Here is a 24,612-nt window from a genome sequence, read left to right on the forward strand (position 1 = left end):
TACATAACGTCTACCACAAGCCTAGCATCTATCTGTGAGTTATGGGCAGAACTGTGGAGAAATTTGCAAGATTAATGGGAATAAATAATAATTTAGAACGAGATGGACAAATCATGTATTTTACCTCTGTGTCCCCTGACCGATAATCAATCATGTTTCCTACAGGAAATTGAAGTGATTTGTCAGAAATAATGCTGAGTTTACTATTAAAAAAGAAGAGGGTAAAGGGTAGAAATGTTTCCTGTGGTGAGTTTGGTTTATTTTTAATAAGTTTTGGAGGCTAAATTTACCGACTATTACATCAGACTATTTCTGTTGCTTCCATTTCTGCTGCTTCCTAGTATTCAGACACTAAGAAAGCTAGGCTGGAAGTCACACAGCTGCTAATCTGGTGGAATGGGATAGTCTTTGAGTTAATGACTATCGTCAGGTTACAGACTGTCAGCTGGAGTTTAATCAGAATAGCTGCTCTGACTGTCCTGACTGCACCAAGGTCACAGGCTCACACACATATGCAAACACTACATGCACACACACGCAGAAGTGTCAGCTACTGGCTTCTGAACAGATTTGGAGCTGTAAATCAGCTGTCTCAGTGCAGGGTGTATGTGAAAGTGGAGCAAAGTATAGAGACAAGAGCCCCATGTTCAGAATGGTGCATTCTGGTTCAGAATTGTTCACAAGGATGAGGTATCTTGGCCCCACTAACTTCTGGAAACAGCCCAAATCCTGCAGAAATGCAAAACCCAATTAGTAAACCAGGGTTAATTTTCTGTATTGATCATACAGAACCGGCCTAATGCTGCCCTATTTTATGCACAGCACCTTCCTTACAGAAATCATTCTCCTTCCCCTTTTCACATATCTTATGTTCACCCTCAGACATATTCTGTTTAAAACAGATAAACATACTCTGTTTAAAACAGAAGAACCAGCTAGCTGTACTGCTCCTTATCAGCTTTCATAGTAGACTCACAGGGTCCTTTCTGCCTTCACCTTATGCTGTAGCAGAAAAAAAAAATCAAAGTAAATGTTTAATAAACACCATGGTATTAATGCTGCATCTTGTCATTTTTCTTTTTATACATTCTGTTCATCTGGGAATATCTTTTTTGTCACTGCAGTATATGCTGTGCACATCACACAATGCTACAAATACAGGACAGAGAACTTTTTTCTCAAAAGGTTACTCAGTCAAAGCAAAAGTTTGCCTTTGGGAATAAAGGCACTGCATTGTATAAACCCTCATTTAAAATGAGCAAGTGGTATGAAACTCTAAGAAAATATAGGTCTACCATCATAAAGAAATGCCTTCTGAAACTGAGTGCCGAACAGTGACTGTAGAAACATAGAAAAGCTCAAGGATTCAACAGTAAAAAAAATCACCTTCAAGAATAAATTGAAATCTGTGATGCAAATTGCTATCATTTGTGGGCCTTTTGTAGCATCTTCGAAGATTTAAAATTCTGCATTTCCTAGTAGAATAACTTTAATGTACATTGTTATTATGCTGGGCTAGATGTGGTTTTATGCACATGGTTTCTGTGAGCGGCTGGTGATTTGCAAATTAGGATGGAGAGAGCCCTGATATTTTATAGTGCAAGGTATGAATTTTTAGAATAATCTGAAGCACATCTGAAGAATTTGGTAACTCTTTTATTACTCCTTATAAACAAAGACATTTTTAACTAAATGTGGTCACAAACGTGTAAGGGTTTTTTCTGCTTTTTTCATTGGTTTCATTAAAAGACAACAAAAAGAAAAGTGCAAATGAGTCCAAGCTTATTCCTGACAAACCCACCTTGATCACCTACAATTCTGTACTTCTCTAAAGAATGGCCTATAATGAGAATAAAATTAGGCTATCAAATCAAATCAAAGAGCATTTCAGAAGAAACACCTCCTTAGAAACTCTGACTTGCAACTATCTTTTAAGTATGCCAGTTTCCTTTTAACATGATATTCAAGCCAGACAATGTTTACTGCAATGCTTTTTTTAAGATCTTTTCTTCTCTTTTTGTCTTTCTTCTTTCCTAATGGGTAGTTGAAAGTGAAGAATCACAGCAAAACTAAAATTTACTTTTCTTGCTATCATTTTTTGTAGCTGTCTTTTATGTAGCACCAAGACAACAGAATGAGATTTTATTCTGGCTTACACATCTTTCTGCAATGCACACTGCTGTGTGGTTTTGGAAATATGTACCATTGTCACCAAAACAGAGGAGATTCTTACTGCAGCATTCTGCTTATGTATTTTTATGGTCTTTTAAAACAAGTGAAAAGAAAATTCCCTACTACAGACAGCAGAAACAGAGTGAACACTCCCTCACTTGGAATGCAATATTGTGAAGTACAAATTTAAAATAAGCGAACAGTGGCAAATATGCAGAATTCCTATTTCTCTGTCTCCTCAAAGCTCCAACATAATTTCTTCAGATAGGTTCAAGGAGCCACAGCCTTTAGCAAGTGAAAGTTGATTTTCCTTACTCCAGCATGTAAAACAAACTGAAGCTGCCCATAACTTCAACATCATCTTTGACTGACCTTTCTTCCTTTCTAGGTTGTCACATCAAGCACAAGTCTAAATCTTTGTGCCTTCTTTGCATCCCTCCTTTGACTCTCAGATCTCTCTTGTCTTGTCCTTACTTTCATGGCCTTTATGGCCTATCCCTCATCTATCATTTGTCATCCAGTATCCAAGTATCAACCCCCACATTTACATCACCTGTGACCTTAGCCCCTTTGTTGCATTTTCAGACTATCGTCTTCCTTGTTTCTCCTCAAGTTGCCTCTACAACTTGGCACAGCTCTCCATACCCCAAGCCTTAAAACTGCCATGATGTCCTCCTCCATGTCCCTACCTTATAATTCCTCCTTCCTGTGAAGTCTGCATATAGCTGATGTGGCAAGTGTGCCAAAACCACTACCTGCCAGTCATTTGTCAGTGTTTGCTTCCTTCCTCATCTCCTACATGTTTCCAGCTTTGTGTTATCTCTTTTCTTTTCCTTCAGCCACAGGTTCTCTGGGGCAGAGGCAACTTTCTGCTCTGTATTTTTACTTGCCCAGTCCACAAATCCCCAGCAGGGGCAGCCATGAGGTCCACCAAGGAGCAGGAATGACCATCATCTGCAACTAAAAGTAGACCAACTGTAAAATGCCATATTTAAAAACTATTCCAGTGTTTTGGAGCAGAGGATATAAACAATAAAACAGTAACATTTCTAGGAGGACCCACAAATGACTTCATTATTAGAGAATAACTACCACTAACTGCCAAGCATAGCCAGTGTAAGTAAAATAGGCCAATATTAAGAAAACTTTGATTTATCCAAAGGTGCAGCCCACTGACAATCTTGTTATCATAAATTGCCCTAAGGCTGTCCAGAGTTTAGCATTTGGAAGAATGACTCTTCCTTCTGTTCCAGAAGCAAGAAACTTGCTTGTCTTAACATAAATATACATTAGTGGAACTAATACTTTAGATATCTAACTGGCAGTAAGTAGAATCTGATGAATCACAGTAAGAATTTCACAACAAAACAGAATAACTTTTTATGAAGGCAGCATTTAAATTCATAGGTAAGAGGAGCCACTCACCTCAAAGTTTTTTCTGATGACCTCAGTAAGGAAACACACCCAGAATAAGTCCTCCCTTTTCTCCATCAACAATGGATGCCCATCAAACTTTCAAGTGTTAATAGAAGGAAAATTTAATTCTAATTCATGTGTTACATAGCCTTGTATTTTGCATACCTGAAAATGTGTTTACTGTTTTTCCCAGAGAGTGCCTTAATTGCAATATAAAGGCTTGCAAAGACATGGCAAGCACCACACTCCAGATTAAAATTTTGTCAGAAAACTGGATTGATCTCCTTCTTGACTGGAAAGAAGGTATTTCACATACCATAACAACAGTCAAATAGCTCATATATTACATTAAGGCATCATGTACCTTTGGTCTATGCAAGACTAAACTTGGATAATACTTTACGGATCTTCAATTACTTTTAGCTGATAAGGACATGAAAAGTCATAGCCATGTAGATGCTACTCTTAATGATCTTCATTTCTGAGTGTGTTTGTGTTCAGAACAACATTCATTGATTCACTAAGCAAAAACCATGACAGAAATATGAATGTTGTCACTAATCTAAATCCACATCATCCTTATTGGAAAGTTCAGACTGTATTCTTGAAACTACTCTGTGCTATTATGATTTGTTTTAGCTGTGGATCTAAACCATTTGTTTCCCTTAGAATATTCCTGCAGGATGTGTAACAGCTAATAATTCTCCCAACTGGAATTTAAAGCAAATAAAAGTAAATTCCCACTGACTCTGAAAGCTATAAATACTCAAAATAAAATACTTATAAATACTCAAAATACTCAAAATTCTACAAGATGCATTAAGTCCCTAGTGACAGCAACCTGTTTGTCAGCCTGGATTGCAAGACAGTAAATGTGAAAAATGGCAAACAGAAATTTCAGAGATGAGTCGAAAAAGCCAGAAAACAAAGTGAGCTATTCTGGAAAGTAGAATAAAAACATCCTTTAGAAAACCTTCAAAGTCTTATTTAATAAAAACATAATATTATTTCCATATTTTTTTATGCTCTGTTCTAGTCACCTCAAGATGTTATGAAAATATATGCACATACATATCAGAAAAGAAATCTTCTTCCTTTAGAGAATCACTCATAATAATTATAAAATACCAATGCCTTTTAGTAAAAGACCTATTTTACCTATATCCCAGACACAGAAATGAATAGTAGTGGGTTTTTTTCAGAACACACTTTCTATTAAATCTGGATTTTCTTTGAATCTTCTGCTTCTATCTGATTTCATTTGTTATACTGTAGGCTTTTTACCCTGTGGCACATTTTTCATTCTTACTTTTTGTTTTGTGTATAAGAAAGGATTTTTATTCAAAATGCTAAGCTTTAATTGAATTTAAGGATTATTTTTTTTCTTTGTAAAAACCTTTTGATCCATGAAGTGGAAGAACAATGAAAATGTGTTTTTCAGGTCCTGTAAAAGACTGGAACTATATGCCTTTCACATGCCATAAATTTCAGAAGACTCTTTAAACTGCTTTGGACATCAGAACACAAAGTTGGATAATTGCTAAGGAAAACACACACAGATGTCTCTTGGTGTTCATTTTATCTTGCTACTGAGATAAAACCTGTTAAAAATAAGCACTACCATATGAAAAGTTACAAAATTATAAGAATCTGACTGTACTCTATAGAATGGACTGCTGTCCATGATCCTGATTTTGCACAGATCTCCTTGCAGAACCATAAATTAGCTTTTTTCCTTTTTTTGCAGTGACTTGAAGGTCGTCTTAATTTTTAAATTAGCAACAAATGTTATCCTTTACGTCCTTGAAAACCTGCTAAGAGAGCCACTGACAATATGTAAGTGCACCAATATATAAGGCAGACTGAAACTAAAACAATACTAAAAGTACCTCCGCACTTTTACTAGAAACAAAAAATGTAGACAGATATTATTCAAGGAATCAACTTAGGTAAACACCACAAATATACTGAGTTTACAAAATGGTGAAAAGCAGAAATGAAAAGCATCTCTGATCCCAAAGATGTTTACAAATCAGTAAAACCATCACCATTTACTACAATGCCTTCCTTCAGTAAATCTCAATATAAGTAAATTTACTAACTCAGTTTTGTAGAATATATGGTTTTGTTTCTGCTTTTGCTTAAGGATTGGAACTGTAATTCAGCAAAATGCTGAAGCATGTCCACAAAATCTGTTAATTTCCCTAGAACATCAAAACCAAAATACTTTATAGCATTCTATTAAACATAAGAATAATATAATTTTAAATACATTGTTGTACTGAACTCTAGAAAAGCACAGTTGCTATGTAGCCCTGGGAATTCCAATATCATCTACCATAGTGACAGTGTAGTGACTCTGCCAACAATGAAGGTGATGGCAACTTCCATTAATACCTGTTTTCCTTATGTGCACCTGATCTAACTTGCTGGTGGGTTAGCTTCTCAACCCAAAGATATTCAGCCTTGTTAGAGGAGAAAATAAAGAGTTCAGCTGGCAAAATTGAGGACAAGTCAGTTAGGGGAATTACAGAAGTAATAATTACAGAAGAATTAGGGGTAGTAAAGATTATGGGAAGACACATGTAATAAGAAATGGTTAAATTTAAGATTGTTTATGACCTGCTGTCACTTTTGCTAACAGGACACATTTGTGCGTGTAGCCATTTGGGAGCTGGGGCAGGGCACAGTTCTGCATTACTTTAATGAGCTATTTCTCTACATTTTCCATAAAAGCAAATAGCTCTCTGTCAGGATATTCTGCAGTGTCACCTGTGTGTTCAGCAGTTTCTCAGTTCTGGGAACCAAGCCTTTCCGATGCAAGCATGTGGTTAAAACCAGAACCTATTTTTACAGCTTGTTGAATGGCTTGGAAAACTTAAGGATGAGCTAGCTCTCTAAGCATATCTTGCAAGCTCTGTTAGTCAAAATGCTTTTGATAAACAAAAAGGAAAGCACAGCCTTGGTCAAAGAAGCTCAACTCAAGATTCACAAGCTGTGCCGTCAGAGTGTACAAGATACTCCCAGGCACCTTGCATGGTACACACACCAGACTTGGGGTACAAGTGTGTCTGTGGAAACCAGTCACATACCCACCTCTGCAGGGTTAATGGAAATTATAAGCTCCACTGAGAAACTGGCAGTGCTTGTAACTCACGTGAGTGTCTCACACAAGCTATGCCAAGGGATCCTGTTTCTGCCATATTCTGCATCTGCCAAGTCCCATGAAGAAAACAGTGAGATTTTCACAGAATTTGCAAACTTTACAAACACTCATGACAGTAAAGGAAATCTGACAGTGGCAGAGCTACTGTACCTTAAAATTTTCCCTAGTAAGTGCATTTAAAGGTAAGAAGATGTTTCTCTGATGCCAGCTTTAAATGCTCAGCTTAATGTATTAAGGAAAAAGCCAGTCCTCTTCTCATGCTTTTTAAAACCCTGGAGGCAAATTACACCTTAGGGCCACTTGTTCTACCCTCATGCCCTCAGACTATAGCCCCAGTGAAACTATTAATCACCAATGGAATCAATTTAGAAATTAAAATCCAAACAAATCTCAGATTACTTAAATACAATAAAAATAGAAAATGCCTATTCACATTTCCACAAACAATCCTAACATACTTGTCATAAACCAAAACCATGTCATTCCCTTTTTGCTTTACTACCCAGGCCAGCTGGGGCATCATGAAGGCTATAACCTTTGCAGACAAGTCAGTGTAATATTGATTTTGGCCTTTTGCCTCTGCTCCAGCTTATTCAGAAAGTGTCCTATTGATTTTGAAGGAATTATTTGTGGACTACTAGGCATGAGAAGAAAAACAAAGTGAACGTCCTGATTGCTTAGTGGGGATCTATGTTAGGCTGCATGTGTATCCACCTTGCACGCACATTCAAAACTGAGAATGAGGTCCGTATATTACTTATTACAGCAAATACTGCTGCAAGAGTGTAAGTAGAAAACAGGCAGAAAACATAATCTACAAATGTAAAACCTGGTTTGATCATCTCTATACATCTAGACAGCCAACTATCACAATGTGTACCAACTTTTACAGAAGACTGGCTTTATACACAACCTGTAGTCAAAAATGCTCTTATACCATGTAACAATCCAATCTGACACATCAGTTAAAAATTTTATATAAACAATAATACAGTTTGGGAGGGAAAGGTTGTGTTGGTTTGTTTGTTTTTCAATAAAAACTATTTGTTTACATTTTTAATTTACAAACATACCTATCTTTACCACTGTGTCCTTTTTTCTAAATTCTATCCTTGTCCCCAGCCCAGAACCGATTAATTTATACTCCTAAAGCTCACAAACACTTCTTCAAAGGGGTGCTGACAGCACACTGGTTGTGCTGATTCTCTCGCTCCAAGGGATAGGTTCAACACGACTTCTGTCCACTCATTTGTCATTGACCTGACTACTATGTTAGGTCAATAAATCTTTATTAGAATAACTTGTTTCACATGACTGTCATCTCTCCTGCTAGAATAGAAGTGTTCTGCAAATGAGTGATCTCTCAATCCAAGTAGCATTTCTTTTCAGATATACGTATGTTATCATCAACTCCTTCATCAACTCCCATTGAAATTCACTGCAAGCAAACACTGCCTAATACAGTATATTTCTTTTAACTAAAAAGAAAAGGTCTGAAGAAAAAAATATGTCTCACATGCGAAAGGTTCCCCAAAGACATACTTTTTAATTAGCCAAATTCTGAGACCACCGCTCAGGTTTTACTCACAGAAGAATACATCCAATCCTATTTTTGTTTCAGGTGGGATGTAAGGTTTCAGAAAGGCAGAGGATGTGATGTAGACGAGACTTTTAGGCTGGGCTAGAACTGAGCACTGAAAGAGGACAGCCTCAGTAGTTCAGTCAAATCTTTATCCCTCTTCTCCCTAAATTGAAAGCAGCCACTGACATGGCTATTAGGAATTGGATAAGACTCATCACAAAAAGGAAGTAATGGTTGCTACAAAAGAAAATGGGAGTCTCCCCCAAAGTTTAGTCCCCAGAAAGGTCATTAGGCCATAACACACAGTGGTATGCAAAGACAGCAGAGGAAGCTTGCTGATTCAGCTTCTACTGCATAATGCACAAATTTAGTCCATGCAATCACTGTCATTTTTTGAGAGGACATTACAGCATTTAGGAAGCACTTGTCTGCAACTACCACCCAGAAAGCCACTGTCACATAGAAGCTGTGGCATACGGTTTGAAAATTTATTTTAAATGCATTGGGCAAATACAACTGAGAAACTACAGATAAAATCAAGCTGGGGGTTGGCAGATGGACAGATACTGCAATAGGACTAACTCTGTTCTTAGATACTTACAGATTAAATTCCTTTGTAAAGAGAATAATCAATCCTAATACAGAAAGGATTTAAAAAGTTGGGTAGAAAAAGTTTAGTTTTGCAGTTTTAAAAAAGTTTAGTGCTTAGGTAGAACATTTGCCTCTGACATTATTTTTGTTCATGAAAATGAACAGATTAGTAAATCTGGAACCATGCCTGATACCTCGCACTTTGAGAATAATCTCTCCCTTTCTGTCACAGTATTTTATTGGGTCATCAGTAACTATTAAACCCCTGAGTGTCTGCCTTTCAAAAATACTGGCCTGCGTTGTAATCATTGTTCCTTCTCCATTATTCAGTTAAACAGTTACAGAGTTAAAATGTTTATATGACAGACATTATTATAGTATGGAAATTTGCATGTATTTTTCTTGAATGAATAATTTGCCATATCAACATTATTATTATTGAGAAAAGGCACGTCTTTATTTTATCACATTGTACCTCTTGTTACTAAAACTAATCATTGGGGATTATGCAGAAAATACAGTGAAAGGCAAAATATGAAAACCTCCTACGCAGGGCAAGCAACAATAAAACTCAGTGCCAGAGAGCCAAAACTACTTACTGTCTCTCCAACACTATCCACTGCTCTTCAATTCTGTTTGATCTGTGCTGTAGCCCTCAGACACACGGATAACAAAATCATGCACAGCTAGCAGCAAACAGCACCACTGAAACTCAGAAAGACAATCTGGTGAAAGCAACAACTTTTCAAGTCTGTCCACACAGAAAGGGATAAATTCCAAAACAAACGTCCCTGTAGCATATGCACAAAAATATCTTCTTCCTCAGCCTACCCCTCTTCTCCTAGGACTACATTAGCAATCCGAAACAAATTTCAGCAGTTCCAGTTAGCTCTAATGTCACGCAGAAGCCTTTAGAAGATCACCAATCTCTCCAGAGATCACACTGTTCAAAGGTACGTGAACAAAGGCTCTTTCAGCTTTAGCCTGTTGTGTACGCACACCAGAAAGTATTTTTGCTATTGAGGCTGCTGTGACAAGCAATCAAAGGCAACCAACTGAGGAAGAAGCAGAGGAAAAGAGCTGCACATGTATTCAAAATGAATTATAGTAGACAGGTAAGGGAAATGGAATCTAGAAAATCCTGTGAGAGGAAGGATTATTTCCAAAGACAGATTTAGAGGCTCCTTTCTCATCTGAAGTGCCCTTTCAGCAAGTTTTGAACTTGGAAATCTCAATAAATAATAGTATCTCCCCATTCTATGTGTCTAGTGATACATGTTTCTTCTGCACCTTTGATTAGTTACAGAAGAGCTTGATACATTAGGCTTTCAGAAAGAAGGATCACATTTTTTGACAACTTCTTTTGACAATTCAGCACACTAGATTAAGATCAGTATTACAGTAACATTTCATGGCTAACTCAGTTTTATGCCTTATGAAAAACTTGGTGTTTCTTTAGAGCTGTTTATGAAAAAAATCACACGTAAGTATATACAAAGACTATACAACAAATGTAATAATTTTTAAATGGTTAAGTTCTTCCTCATGTAATTTATTATTAATTGGTTTTGTTCACTCTCTCTCTCTCTCTAATTTTACAAAATACACTGCCTAAACAACAGATCAGTTCCAGATGAAGAGTCATTACAGCACCTTGTTTGCAAAAAAAGAACATTTTCCTTACTCTGTTAAGGAATGAGGGTGAAAATACCATATTATTTTTGTCCTGCTGATGACCTAGGTTTTTCACAGTTGTTATTTTTATAGGAATCCCATACTAACTAAACTAGCAGCATAATACCTTTGCAAGACATCAAGCTCTGATTTATGAATTAGAACTTTATATGATCTGTGAAATTTAAATTATAAAAATTTGTTGTTGTTGTTGACTGAAATATGTTCAAGTGAACAGTCACTAGCAGTGACCCACTTTGAACTTGAATGTAACAAAGTATATGGTTGTAATGTTAGCCCAACCATTACATTTCCAAAGACCTTAAAAAGGGGAACAGAAAGATGGAATAAATAGCAAATTATAACAAAAAAAAAAAAATCAAGAATTACTCTGAGAAGCTCTATTTCAGGCAAAGGGAAGAAAAAAAATAACAATTCACGTTCTGCACAAACAATTACCTTTGACAGAGGAAGGGATAGCACACAAACACATCAGCCCTGCCACTGAGGGGTTTCTGCCCTCTGTCCAGACCTTACTGCCTTATTGCAGCCTACAGTGCTTGGGTTTACACTCCGAGTCTAGAAAACAGCAGTGACTAAAAAGGTCACGAACTGATACTATTTTACTTCTTCACTCTGTTTTTGACATTTTGCTATGTTCTTGCATCAAGCGTGTGATGGCCTTGATCTCTGTAATTTCTTTATTAAGCGTGACCACCTGCTCACTGGGTTGCATGTGACTGCACCCACACGCCAAGCAGAAAAGGTGCCAACCTGCCCCTGCCTCCTGCTGTATGTGTCCTCGATACACCGCTCTTGCTCCCCTCATCTCCTGCACACACTCTCATGGCAGAAGGGAAGGAGAAGGAAGTTGGGGAAGTATGACTAGTAAATGAGAGTAAAATGGGAGGAGAGTGAGCAGACAGGGAGCAACTAAAAATGGAAGAGGGGAACACAGTGAGGGGAAAAAAGGACAAGTTAGTGGCAGACTGAAAAAGGAGGATAGGGGTGTAAGGAAGGCTTTGCTCATAGCTTTTAAACATTACCTGGCACCATCATTCTTTACTAATTAGGAAAATAAAAAATTAAATATTTTCTTATAGTTAAAATAGAATTTTATCTATTATACAGATACCAAGTTCTGTATCATCTGCATGTTTCTGAGCACAAAATAGCTCACGACATTTAGCGCTGCTAAAGGACAACATTGTTTGCAAGTAAATGAAGAAAAATCAGGTCACACAGAGTAACCTGATAACTCAGAACAGTCCCCTGACCAGAAGGCAGGAGTCCAAGCACAGAATTGATAATAATCTGCCCAAAAGAGAGGACAAGACCACGGAAAGAGCATGAGACAGGCAGAAGCAGGTGAAAACTCACCACTGGAGCAGTTGGGTCCTCCCCAGCCAGGCTCACACTGACAGGTGTTCGGAGCAATACAACGACCGTGGACACATTTATCAGCACAATGAGCTGTCAGAGAAGGAAATAAAAAAAGAATTAAAGAAGAACTCCTAGCACTAGGAAAAATATTCTAAACTTATTCCTAATCCAGATCTTCCATGTCTCAAATATCTTTTAAAAGCAAAATAAACATTCATGAATTAATGTTTGATGGCATTTCTTCAAATAAACTTTCTTACTTCACTCTCTTCTATTTCTCCTAAGTTTGAAGGCTCCAACTAAAACCACGTTGGTGCTACTCAAATACTTTTGCATTTAACAAAGAGAAAATCATCCACATTTAATGAAAAAAGAGTCATAGTATGATATAGATTGGAAACCCATCTGAACATGGTCCTGGCCAAAAGGCTCTAGGTGGCCCTGCCTGAGCAGGGAAGTTGGACAAAATGACTTCCACAGGTCCCTTCGGACCTCAACCATTCTGTGATTCTCTGAAGCAAACTCTCACACCAAGAAAAAGAGGGGAACTTCTGCACACATAAAAAAGGGGGTTATCTTGCAACAGCATGGATAAAATATGATTTGCAACACATTATTTTAATATTGATTTTTCTGAATAGTTGCACAGTTCAAATGAAGCACAACAAAACAGTGATGATTAAGGTAAGCCACGAGAAGTAAACCCTATGATTCACTGCAACCTTTATTCTAAGTGCTAAGCAGAGCTGCTTGAAATTTTTCTTTACTTTTTTTTTTTATTTTATGATTTGCAAGCATGTGTTTCTACAGTTAGGGCTTACTTTGAAATAGAAATTTTATTTGAAATTTTTAAGAAAAACTTGAAATGGCTTCAATACCAAGCACATCAATGTAACTGACTTAGAATACAATACACTGAAGAGGAAGAATCTGCAACCAGCAACCGTTTGCTGGCATCATATTCATCACCAAATACCCTTAACTTTCCAAAATATATATACTGTAATACTTTCCTTCTGGTTTGAACAACAATAGAACTTAAAAAATGTGCACAGGATGAGAATTTTCTTTGTACCAACATTTCCAGAGAAACCATGACAGGAATCTGATCGGTATACCAATGAATACAAGATGACTGATGGGAAAAAGACAAAGCTGGTGTTTACAAAAAGTTTAATGGGACTACAGGTGAATCATCTCAGTTCTGAATGGATTTAAAATGCTCTACAATAATTAGGAAAAAATACTTGAAAAATGTCCTGTCTTTTTCCTAATTAAACACGATGAAGCACATTGGTCATCTTTATATTTTGTGTGGCCAAGAAAAGGGAAAGCCACACAGAGATCAATCATATCTATTGCTGACATCTTTGGTTATCTGGGATCACAGCCATTAATTGCATATTTTAACAGCCTTTAATTTTCATTCTCAAATTTATTTCTAATAAGCTACTTTTCAGATGTGCATTAAAATGATCTTCATTAGAAATCAACAAGGAGAATATGAATTTTTAAATTTTAGATGATACAAGATACTAATTCAAAGCTATTTCATTGTTCTCTATTTATTTATTATGAATAGAGTGGCTTTAAATAATACATCAGAATTTTCCATTAGTCTTGTAGCTAGATATGAATTACTTGTACCTTTGAAGATCCTTGCCTAGTAAGTGCTGCCTTGGGCACTGAAGCTCTCCCTAAACCAAATGTGTGGAAAATCTTACCAGTAAGCCACAGGACAACAGATGGTAGCTGTACACATACATGTCTCTGCACGTGCACATGTATGAATAACTTAGTGAATACCAACAAACTCAACCCAAATTCCCAAGCACTAGGGCTAAATACAATAAAGTAACATTCGATCGCATACTCTGTGAGACAGATGCAAAAAATTACAAAAATGAAAATGTTGTAAGAAACTGCATGCAGCAAGACGTACAGAAGAAGCTCTTTGAACATCCCCTTGCACTGCCCCTCACAACGTGCTGAGCACATAGGTCCTTCCTACAACCCCTATGTAACAGCACACGCTATGGTGCTGTGCAAATAATCATCAATTACTTCCAATAATAAAACAAACTTGTCTTAGAACAAATGTACAACAGAAGAAACTTCGAGTCGGAGTGTTTACAATGCAGTCATCTCGCAAATTAGAGCTGTATTCTTTTCTTAGCCACAATAACATAAATCAACAGTTGCTTCTCTTCAGCCACTGAAGTGGTGTTTCAGTTTTCTAGTAGTAGAACATAAATCAAACACAACTCTTCAAAATGGGCTACCACTACTAAGTCTCTATAGAAGTTATCTATAGGTAACAATGTCGGGGCATTTGACAGCCAGAACTCTGCTGACTCTAATGAAAAAGAAATATGAGATAAGGACCACTGAAGGAAGTCGTGTAACAGAAATATTGCTGCTTCCAAATAAATTCAATGAAGATCAGTTAAAATTATATATATATATATGGCATACAAATACACCAATTTCTTTCTCAAAGAAGGGATACATGTAATTTTTTAGTTTGAAGAAAATAAACTAAAGCCAAGGATGTTTCAAAAAATGTTCAAGATATACAAAAGAATTAAAGATATCCAGTATCCACTATTTCCTTTTTTTTTAAAAAAGTTTCTTAATGCCCCAAAATATATCTGATCAAAGAATGATTTCTTTCTACACTCTGGATATACATAAAAACCCATTTTGTAACCAAAAGAAATTATTCTTTAGACACCTGATGTGCTAACTGACTCCTGGCAACTGAATCCTAGTTAGCATCCCTAAGAGACAGCATCTGTAAAAAAATTTTGCACTGATCACGGGGATAAGAGAACCAAAATTTACTACATGACCTACAAAAAAGTGTAAGGTGAGGACAACATGAAAAGCACTGGAACAAGCTGAAAAGACATGAATGACATCAGGGACCGAGAAACTGTTTTCTCTTGGTTTTCTATGGAATTGGTGGACATGATATAAGAAAATACTTATGTGCAAAAGCAGGTGAAAAACTTAACATTAAGTCTTTTTGATACTGAGCAGTGTAAAGAAGCACCAAAAATTCAGTGGCAGCAGTAAATTGCACAAGTCATATCTTCTTTTTTAAGGGAAAAATCAATTATCATATGAAAAGCAATCTGAGCTTACTCTTGCCTATTTCCTTTTACACCTTATTTCCCTTTTTCTTCTGTGTCTTACTGTTTCCTTCAAAATCTTCTCTAAAATCTTGCCTTGTCCAACTTACAGGTCTATTTCAGCAGATCATATTCTTTCATTTTCTTAAAAAACAAAAGGTAGATTTGCTTTCTACTACAGAGTATCAGGCTGCTTCAGGTATCTATAGAATATCTGCTGCTGCGTGTGCAGTTCTCTGCAGCAGCCCTTTCCACACCACAGGAGGACCTGCCCCGTCCCCTGGACGCAAGCCCACCAGGCTGCTTGAGCTTTGTTCCCAACTCAGTTGCAGGCACTGGTACTCCTGTAACCAGTTAAATGAACATGCCCTGCTGAGGAAGCTCAGCAAAGTGAATCAATGTGAAAAGACATCTGTAATCCACCTAGGCCATCGACACCCACTATTACAGCAAGCTGAAAGCGATGTGAGGCAAGGGCTTGGCCAACATGCTCACAGACATGCCTCAGCACCACAGCTTCATACCAGGGGTATTAAGCCAGTCATGCTAGAGGCATAGAACATATAATACAATTTTAGGTCAAGCTACCACTTTCCAACACTGACCATGTGTCTTGCACTGATATCAATGAAGAGAGGGAGACGGTGGTCCAGCTCAAGAGAAGATTGCAACTCAAATGCCTACTTGTAGGCTGATGGGCTCCGGCATAACCCCTGCAGTGCAAATGCAGATTGCTCCTCCATTGCTATACCTACTTAAAGTATTACAGCTGAGTGGAGTAACTCCTGTGCCTCATATGAATTCCACTTCCGAACTAGACTATATATCAAGAGTGAAACATTGTAAGACTTGAAACTTCTGAATGGCATTTTATGAATCTGCCCACTGTGATTAAGAAAGTGACATGAAGTTATTTCATTATAAGTCACCATACACGACATTTAGACAGCTGTGCATTGCATTATCTGATGTTAAAAGAAGATACAGAAGAATTTCCAGTAACAAAATTTGAAAAAAGATATTTTTATCTTCAATGAAAGTTTATGCGTGCATTTTAGGATCTGTTTCTTTTTCATTTTGAAAAGTCAGACATAAACAAATTAACATAAGCAAAGCTTGACATATTTTGGCTGTAATTATGCACATTAGTAAATGACCAGGAGAATGAACTATGGTTCCACAATTAGACTTCCACCTTTTAAACAAATTAATCACATCATCAAATGAGGAAAGACGTGAAATCATACTTGATTTAATGAGATTTCATACCTGAAATCTATTAAATAAAATCCCTATCAACTTTACAGAGAATTCATATTAGGAAGACTAGAGCAATGTCTGAACTGGGCCTGCTTTTGGATTCTAAGTAGATCTCCATATTATTTCTTTCAGATAAATGACTTCCAACAAAAGAAGTCATACTACATGCCTGACTGTGCTTCATGTTTAGCATTTCTACTAATACCACCCTATCCTGATTTGGTTACCTGAACATATCCTTTGATTAATGCTTTTTTCCTATGCTTGATGACCAGTTCCTATTAAAGGGAGTGATATCCAGTTATGCATTAAGATACATGGTTTATTTTATATTTCAGGTCTAGAGGAAATTCAACAGGCACATTTCTCCTTTGATGTTCTTAGAAATGCTACACTGTCAGAAACTGTATATGAAGTCAATGTCCAAGCTACCAAAATACTACTAGGATCATTCTCCCTTCTGCATGTGTGTCAATCTACAAGAAATCCACCAGAAAAGGTCTTAGTCTTTGAATTCTTTAATTTCAGAAACATGCTAAAAATTGAATGGACTTTGTAAATGTAAAAACAACAACAACAAAAAACAAACCCACAGAAGACTGCACTTTTTGTAAAAACTTCTCAGTCTGTAGCTTAGCCTAGCATCCATATGCCAAATCTTCTAGGGATTGCCACTGATATTAGGAGATAAGTGACAGTAAATTATTTGGAATAAATAAGAGACTAAGTCAATCTCTCAACCTGGTATGGGCTTTCTAAGGCCAGGAGTAAGTTCCTTTATACAAATTAACAGAATGATTCTATCTTTGTATCTGCATATAAACTGCATTCAGATCACTTCAGGAAGTCCACCAGATCTAAACATTAATAACATGCACTGTAATTTTTAAGAGCAAAAATAAATAATCACCTGAGCTCCAGTTAGTCTATTCTTCTGCAGAGATACTGGCAATAGGGAAGACAGAAGTCAGAAATTTGCACATTATTCATATCCTTTATAAACAGGACTTATATGAGGAGAGTACACACCAGGATAATACTGGAAGTACTAACAGATCTATGCATGCTTATAAAAGTCCAAGTACTGATCCCACATAATGTTGGAATTAAAATTAAAATATATTTTTTTTTACCCACCTGAAGACAAATCCAAATGGCACAACTAATAAAACACAGGATAATTTTTCTGTTCAGCATGACTGAATGCTGCTTGCCATAATAAACACAATCTGCAAGAGAATATATCTACACTGGCCAAAAGTTACACCAAAAAAAAAGTGTCTATTATAATATTTATTAACATCATGTAAAACTTCCCTAAGAGGTTCCCTGAAAAGCTTCTAAGGGCTGCAGATGGAGACTGACTTCTGATGCCACTTTGTCACTTACTTACAGTGATGAAAATGCAGAATCATTTCACCAAGCTCAGAAACATTGGAAAGACAGGTATCTGAGTTGCTTAACAGACTATTTTTTAAGCTTATGGATGGCTGTAGTGGGGTGGTCTTTTCCATAAAACTCTTAACGGATATCTACTTCTAGTGTGACTGTCTTCTTATCAATGGCATTAGTCAAACAAAGAGGATGCTAAAATTCTGTATCAGAGTTTGAACAGTTTAGAGTACCACAGTTATTTTTAATTTAGAGAAGAATAAACAAAACAAAAATTTCCATATGTGTGATAAAAAAGGCCTGGTTGTATATTTTCCAGATATATATATTCCACACCTATATATATCTATATACACATATACACTGAATCCAAAGACAAAACACAAAAGGAATTTTCATTAAAAAGTGAAAACACAAGTTTCACCTATTGAAAGTTTTCAGGAAGAAGTATGGAACTTAGAGTCACAATTCCACAGAAATCTTATATCCTAAAATGAATTCAAATTAATCTGTTCAGACTGGACTCCAAAAGACTCATAAAACCCCCACTTAAATTTCAGCCAGTGCTTTTCGCTGGCTATTGGTCATTCTCTTCCTTTGTGAATACGAAATTTACAGACTTCAGCAACACGAGGCTGGCACATTCTTGCAATTCTTTATGCAGTGATAAATAATTCTCTTCCCATTATAGGCAGTGAAGTGGCATTACCACTGGTAAGTACTACCTCTAAGGGAACAGGGACTGGTGAGTATTCACGCGGTAGATTCCTAATTATTATTTTAAAAAGGAAGTCACAAGATTTCAGTTCATCACTGTATGCGCTGAAGTGTTGAGTCATATAAAAATCATCTACCAGTATAATTTTCTAATTGAGCTTTCTAAATTGCGAAGTCAAATAAAGGAACAAACAAACAAAGAAACATCAACAGCACCACAAATATTTTAGCCTTTTAGAAGCATCCTACATCCTCCACTAAGTGAAAAATAATACACACTGCATGGTAAATAAAATTACCCTAATGGAAATGCTGTGCACATTGTGGAGCAAGAATAGAATAAAAGAAGATATCCGCAAGACTTCAAATGGCTTTGATTCTCTTCTATGTTTGCATATAAAAAAGGGGGGAGGTGCATGTGTGTTTTTCAATGTGGTCGCCATTTTCTTGCAGCTTTTGTGTTGGCTTTCTGCTAGTGATATATCTCCTATGATGACACAGGAGAAGAGTCCTCCCCACATCACTATCTCTTACCATTTGATCTCAACTGACAGCATCACACTTGCTTTCCAAGTTAAACTGGACAACTAGTATTATCACAGTATATGCAGGCATCATCTACTCTAGTATATACAAGTTCACTACGAAGAAAGCTGGTTGAAACAATGGAAAGCATGAAATATTTGCCACCTTCTATTAACAACTGAGCTCCTCCTTTGCCCTGAATCCTCAGCTCTAGTTGAAGATCAAGAGGACTGAAGGTATCTCAGTGCCTTCCAAGGTCAACCATTACAGAAGCAAATAAATGCAAAGTTAGTTCCACTGGAGGATCATTATTTTTACATAATTTGAAGTCTGAGGCATTCCAAAATAGCTTTGAAAGTCAGAGCAGATATGCCCTGAATATCAGCATCTAGCATCTTTTTATGTAATAACAGTAAAAAATTATTACATCCAATATGATCTGAATTTACTAGGTTTTGAGTATTACTATGTTAATATAGAATGAATTTACTACATATACCATAGCTATGTAAAAGCTGTAGTCACATAAGAGACTCATCATCACACTTCTCATGATTAGTCAAACTGTTATATACTTCAAAAAGTACATTACTTAATAAAAAAAATTCATCTTTAGTTTAATTATACAGCTTTCATATATGCTGTATAATTCATATACAGCATTCATATATGCTGTATAATAACCAAATGTAGTTAGAAATTGGTTCATGTAAGTCTAATACATACATGTTAAAACCAAAAAGGTTAAAAAAATTGCCAACCTGATCTCAGATAGATCCATTTTTTAAAAAAGTTGGGTTTTAAAAATATCATTTTGACCTTGCTTTTCCCTGTGCAGAAATCACTTTAAATCAAAGATCTTACTGCTGCATTTTCAAATTCCAGGAAGTGCCGTAAAACAAAAATACAAATGAGGATAGTATGATGTGTTATGACATTCGCAGGTCATGATCTTCCAGGGATACAAATAAATCCTGTCAGTCACTTCCAGCCTGCACCTCACAACAAACAGAAAGGCACAAATTAAGAAACTCCTTTGCATTTTTATTGAATAATTAAATTTAATGTACATACTGATACTGATCTTCAGACTCTTGTTTATCGGTAAAGACCAAAGACTTATCCACCGCACTGCCGATTCCTAAACTTGGTTGCAAAATCCAGTGGCAGTGACAAATCTCTTATGCATTATTTCACAGAACTTTTTCCTGGACAAGCTTCTCCATACCTTGAGTGCTATGTTTCACCACTGCCATTACAGCTGTCAGGCAGACAATAAAACAATGAATGTATCTCCATTTTTTTCATTCTCAGCTGAGGAAAAAATGCCAGGTAAAGCAGGGTTAGGCTGAAAACTTGCTGTTACATGAGCCAGCTTTTTGCACGTGCCTAGGTCCAGGTCCTGCTCCAGGGCGGTGGGAGCGTGCTGGCGGGCTCCCCGTGCAGATCAGCAGACTCAGGGTTTGACTCGGGGACACGACGCAGAGCTTCACGCAAGAGGAGCCAAAGCAGCTGCCAAAACAGCTCACACACTGTGGCCTTCCCAGTAAGCTGGGCTTTTCACTTTTTTCTCTTGAGAAGGCTTGCCAGTCGGTTGCCTGTTCAGAAACCGGGCGGCAAGCCCAAGGGCAGTCCCAGCAGGCCAGAGGCTCCAGGTCTCACCAGTCTGCTCTTACAGGGCCCCACATTTCCAGAAAAAATTCAGCTATACTGCCTCAGTCCTTCTGACATTGTTCATTAAGGTTCTGCAGGTTTTTTAAGTCTCATTATTAGAGGAGCTGAAGAAAAACCAAGGAATGGATATAGCTGTTTTCCACTATAACGCATGCCCTTTCTGTTTCCTAAAATTAATGAAAGTATACGCACAGGTCAGCATCACAAATGATGTTACAGACAAAAGAGTGCCCCTGAAGAGTCCAGTTTTTCAAGGAGATGAAAAGATGAAGAGATTCGGTTCCCTAATTTCTGGAAAACTTACCGTTGTAGCCCGTGCTGCCCAAGTGCCTTCACAGGGACAAATAATTTGAAAAACTATTGAATTAGTTTCATTTTTAGCCCTACACATTTGCCCATCTCCAAGGATACGCCATCCTTCACAGTCGCAAGGATACGCTTACCTATCACAAGTTCCCTGCTGTCAGTCCTGCCAACAGGAGCATCTAGCTACCCAACCAGCTATATGACTTTGAACAACCCTGTGTTAAACTCCTAACCACATGCTTCCAGGGCTCTGGATTAACACCTCCTCTATTTTTATTCTGCCTTTCTACTATGCTCTTGAATGAACACCATTTTAAGAATCAGACCTTCCTAGGTCTGCACAAGGCCGAACAAGAGAGAGAAAGAGAGCTGAGCCAAGGCCACCACGAGGCTCTGGACACAGCTTTTCCCTCTTTAGACTTAGGAAGATGTGGAGGCAGGGGCACGTGCCACAAGAAAAGGCGGTGTGGCCATCTTCAAACGGTTGTTACAGATCTCTGTATCTGCAGGAGAGGCTAAGCATGGGGATCAGCTGGGGCCCATGCTAAGGAGAAAAATCTTCTATTTCCCTTCTGGTTTTGAACCTTGAATTTATTTAGTGTGTTGGGAAATGCACTGACACTTGTGCTGTGCATTTTCCATATGATCATTAGTTAGAATCACATCAAGGTTGGTTACTTAGACATCTGAGATCCAATTATCCTGTCATTTGCATATGCACAACACCAATTGACTTCAACGAGAGCTGCACGTGCACCACTGATGAATAACTGAGCCTCCTTAACTCAGCTTCCACAAGTTGCCCATCAAAGGGGAGTCTAAACCAGCATTGTGACAAACATATGGAACTTCAAAGCAAAAAGAAGGCAAACTTACGGACACACATCTCCCTGCTTTCATAAAATCCAGGGCAGCACTGGGATTTACGCCTGTACATTGTTTTTTCACCATGTCTGTAGGCAGTACGGTAACTGATCCTAAAGAAAAGAATGAATGGTTGTAACATACAATTCATGGTTCAGAAACAAAACAATATATATTCTTACACATTTTAAAAAATCAGGTATCAGTAAGAGAAGAGAAAAAAAGCTCAAAGAGACCTTGATTTATCTGTTGCTGAGTTCAAGAGTCCTAGTGGTTCCCCAACAAGCCTTATGCCCGTGGGTGGCTGGGCAGCAGGAAAAAAAGTTAAGGATTTTGGCTACTTAACTAATAGGCAAACCAGAGCATCGCTGCCTTTGCCATTAGCATCCCCTATGGAGGCTAAATCCTGGCAATACAAATCAGTTTGCTGGGTCATTACAGCTATCAGTGATCACCCTCCCAAGGGTGAGTCAGTCTTCTAGGGGCAGAGATGTCATGAAAAGAGAAGTTCTGGTTAAGGCAAGAGGCAGGAAAGCTCAAGGGAGAGCTCAGACCTCCTGCCGCTCTGCTGAACGCAGCCCTGCAGGGCAGTGGAGAAATCAGCACATAAACCCGTCAAGAACTGCAGAAAATACAGCTTCCTTCTGACACAAGCAAGTAGTATTTATCAGAACCAGGCTCTCCCACCACTCTCTCTCCTCTCTACTCCCCGCCACGTCTGTAAAACTGTTCCCCTGGCTCTCCTGGAAGCTGACCACAGACTCCACCAAGCAGTAAACACATCCCCACAACACCCAAGACAGTCTGGACTGCCAGCAAAGAACAGCTCGTATATAAATGGTGTTCTAGGTAAACAAAGTGTAATCTCTCTTTGAACTCAGAATCTGCTTTTTTATGTACTATCCGTAGTGATCCATCTCCTCCAGCTGCTGTGCCCTGGGGAGACTCTCCCTGGGTTTCATACTTATGGGCATATTCCTCTGAGGAAAACGCTTCTTACAGCCATCACCAGTTTTTAATCATTCACCCCTTGCTTACTTTCTGCAAGCACAAGGAGTTTCATTTAACAAATCTTTTTTTTTCTCCTTTCAAGTAGCATACAGTTTCCCCAGAACATAAGGTTGCAAGTAGCAAGGGGTCTGTCATGACATTTCTGAAGAAATACTCCTCACAGAGTCTGAGGAATACAATTTTGTACATTGCATGCTTTTTCCCAACGTGTTCATTTTCTGTTAGCACTTCATGGGATGATACAGCCTGACCTACTAATAAAACATATGTGGCATTGCTTGGACAAGCATTTTCCAGTTGACACAGACCATAGCAGTTAGACACAGAAGTCACTATAGCTACAATAACATACATATCATGCTTGATTTTGACAGACACAAAATCTTCACAAATCTACAATATCAGCAGTCTGACAATATTAACAATTATACATCACCTGTGTCGTGTGCACTTAAACCAGTTTAGGATGTCAGTACAACTGGTGTAGTAAATTTGATCAAAAGGATGTGGATATGACTCTTGCACTGTAACTGAATAACTGGGAGAGAGAGAGAGAAAGCACACAGATTATTGAGCAAGTCTTTTATAGTACAGTCTGATTTAAGTAAGTCTTTTACAGAGTCCTGGTATAGAAAGGAATAAATATAACAAAATATTCATGTGCAACAAAAACTCACAGAAAGCTCAAGTTTAAGTAAAACATGAATCAGCTAACTTTATAAAGCAGAAGATATCAATTGAAAGGTTTTTCTTCCACCAAGCAAAGAAAAATATATATGCAGAGAGCCATCAAGTCTCTACTGTGTAATACATTTGATGAAATAGTACTACTAGACATATAAAGAAAAGTAATGTAACCCTAAATTTAGAAAAAACAAAACACCTGTGTCTCAAATGAGCAGCAAATTGAAGTAGTGTGTAGTACGTGTTCTCCTGTGGCCATAACTTTTACTAACAACACTAGATAGCTGGAAAACTAGCTAAGTGCCAGAAAACAAGGTTTCTTCTGTTATCATACAAAACAGAAAAATCTCACTGGATTTTCTGAGAAATTTCTGTTAAAAACTGTAGCTGTATCCACAGGAAAACATCTTTTTTGGTAGTGGAAAGGTCTGCAATGTATTTGGATACTAAGTGGGTGTTAGCACAGAAATACACCTCTGTAATAATTACTGAAAAATTATATAACAGTTATGCCATCAAACAGTTTATTCAGCCATAAAAAATTATAAAAATTAAAGTCCATAACCTGTTTTGTTTACTGGCTAATTTTTAACAGAGAACTTTTTTTTTTTTTCCAGAAATACTGTGCTGAAGCCCTATAATTATTTTCTGCCAAATTATAAGCGCAGTATCCTAGAAATAAATCTACGCTCTGGAGTCCAGAGCCTCCAGAGCTGTCAGTGGGGCAAGAGTAACAGAGCCCTGTTGCAGAAGGGAAAGACATTGAACCATTCTAGAAAACTCTTCAGCAGGCTGTTTGTGCTGGCAGTCAGTCAGTCATTGATTGCGCAAGGGGGTTAGAAAATACGGGAATGCATGGCAAGTTCTTGCAGTAGGACTAATTCCCAAGACCAGCCAAAACACTAAGTACGTAGCCCATCCAGCTTTCATTCACTTTCACTCACATCCCCTTTGACCTCTCAGCACCTATTGCAGGATAACAGCCACAATCTCCTCTTCCTACGGTCATCACCTACACTGAGGGAAAACACATCCAGACCCACTTATTCTAACTGCCCAGA

General features: G+C 37.6%; 1 protein-coding gene across 5 annotated transcripts in view; it reads right to left on the reverse strand.

Moving 5' to 3' along the window:
• MEGF10 (multiple EGF like domains 10) overlaps window positions 1-24,612 on the reverse strand; it is a 107,458-nt gene that overhangs the window by 54,563 nt on the left and 28,283 nt on the right. For all 5 annotated transcript variants that reach the window (XM_075021559.1, XM_075021561.1, XM_075021558.1 and 2 more), the window contains 3 exons: window positions 23,304-23,405; window positions 21,869-21,969; window positions 11,982-12,074 (listed from right to left, as the gene is read on the reverse strand). In XM_075021559.1, coding sequence (XP_074877660.1) covers window positions 11,982-12,074; window positions 21,869-21,969; window positions 23,304-23,405 — 296 coding nt within the window. The remainder of the gene's footprint in view (window positions 1-11,981; window positions 12,075-21,868; window positions 21,970-23,303; window positions 23,406-24,612) is intronic.

The sequence above is a fragment of the Buteo buteo genome, chromosome Z (genome assembly GCF_964188355.1).
Source record: "Buteo buteo chromosome Z, bButBut1.hap1.1, whole genome shotgun sequence".
Taxonomy (NCBI): domain Eukaryota; kingdom Metazoa; phylum Chordata; class Aves; order Accipitriformes; family Accipitridae; genus Buteo; species Buteo buteo.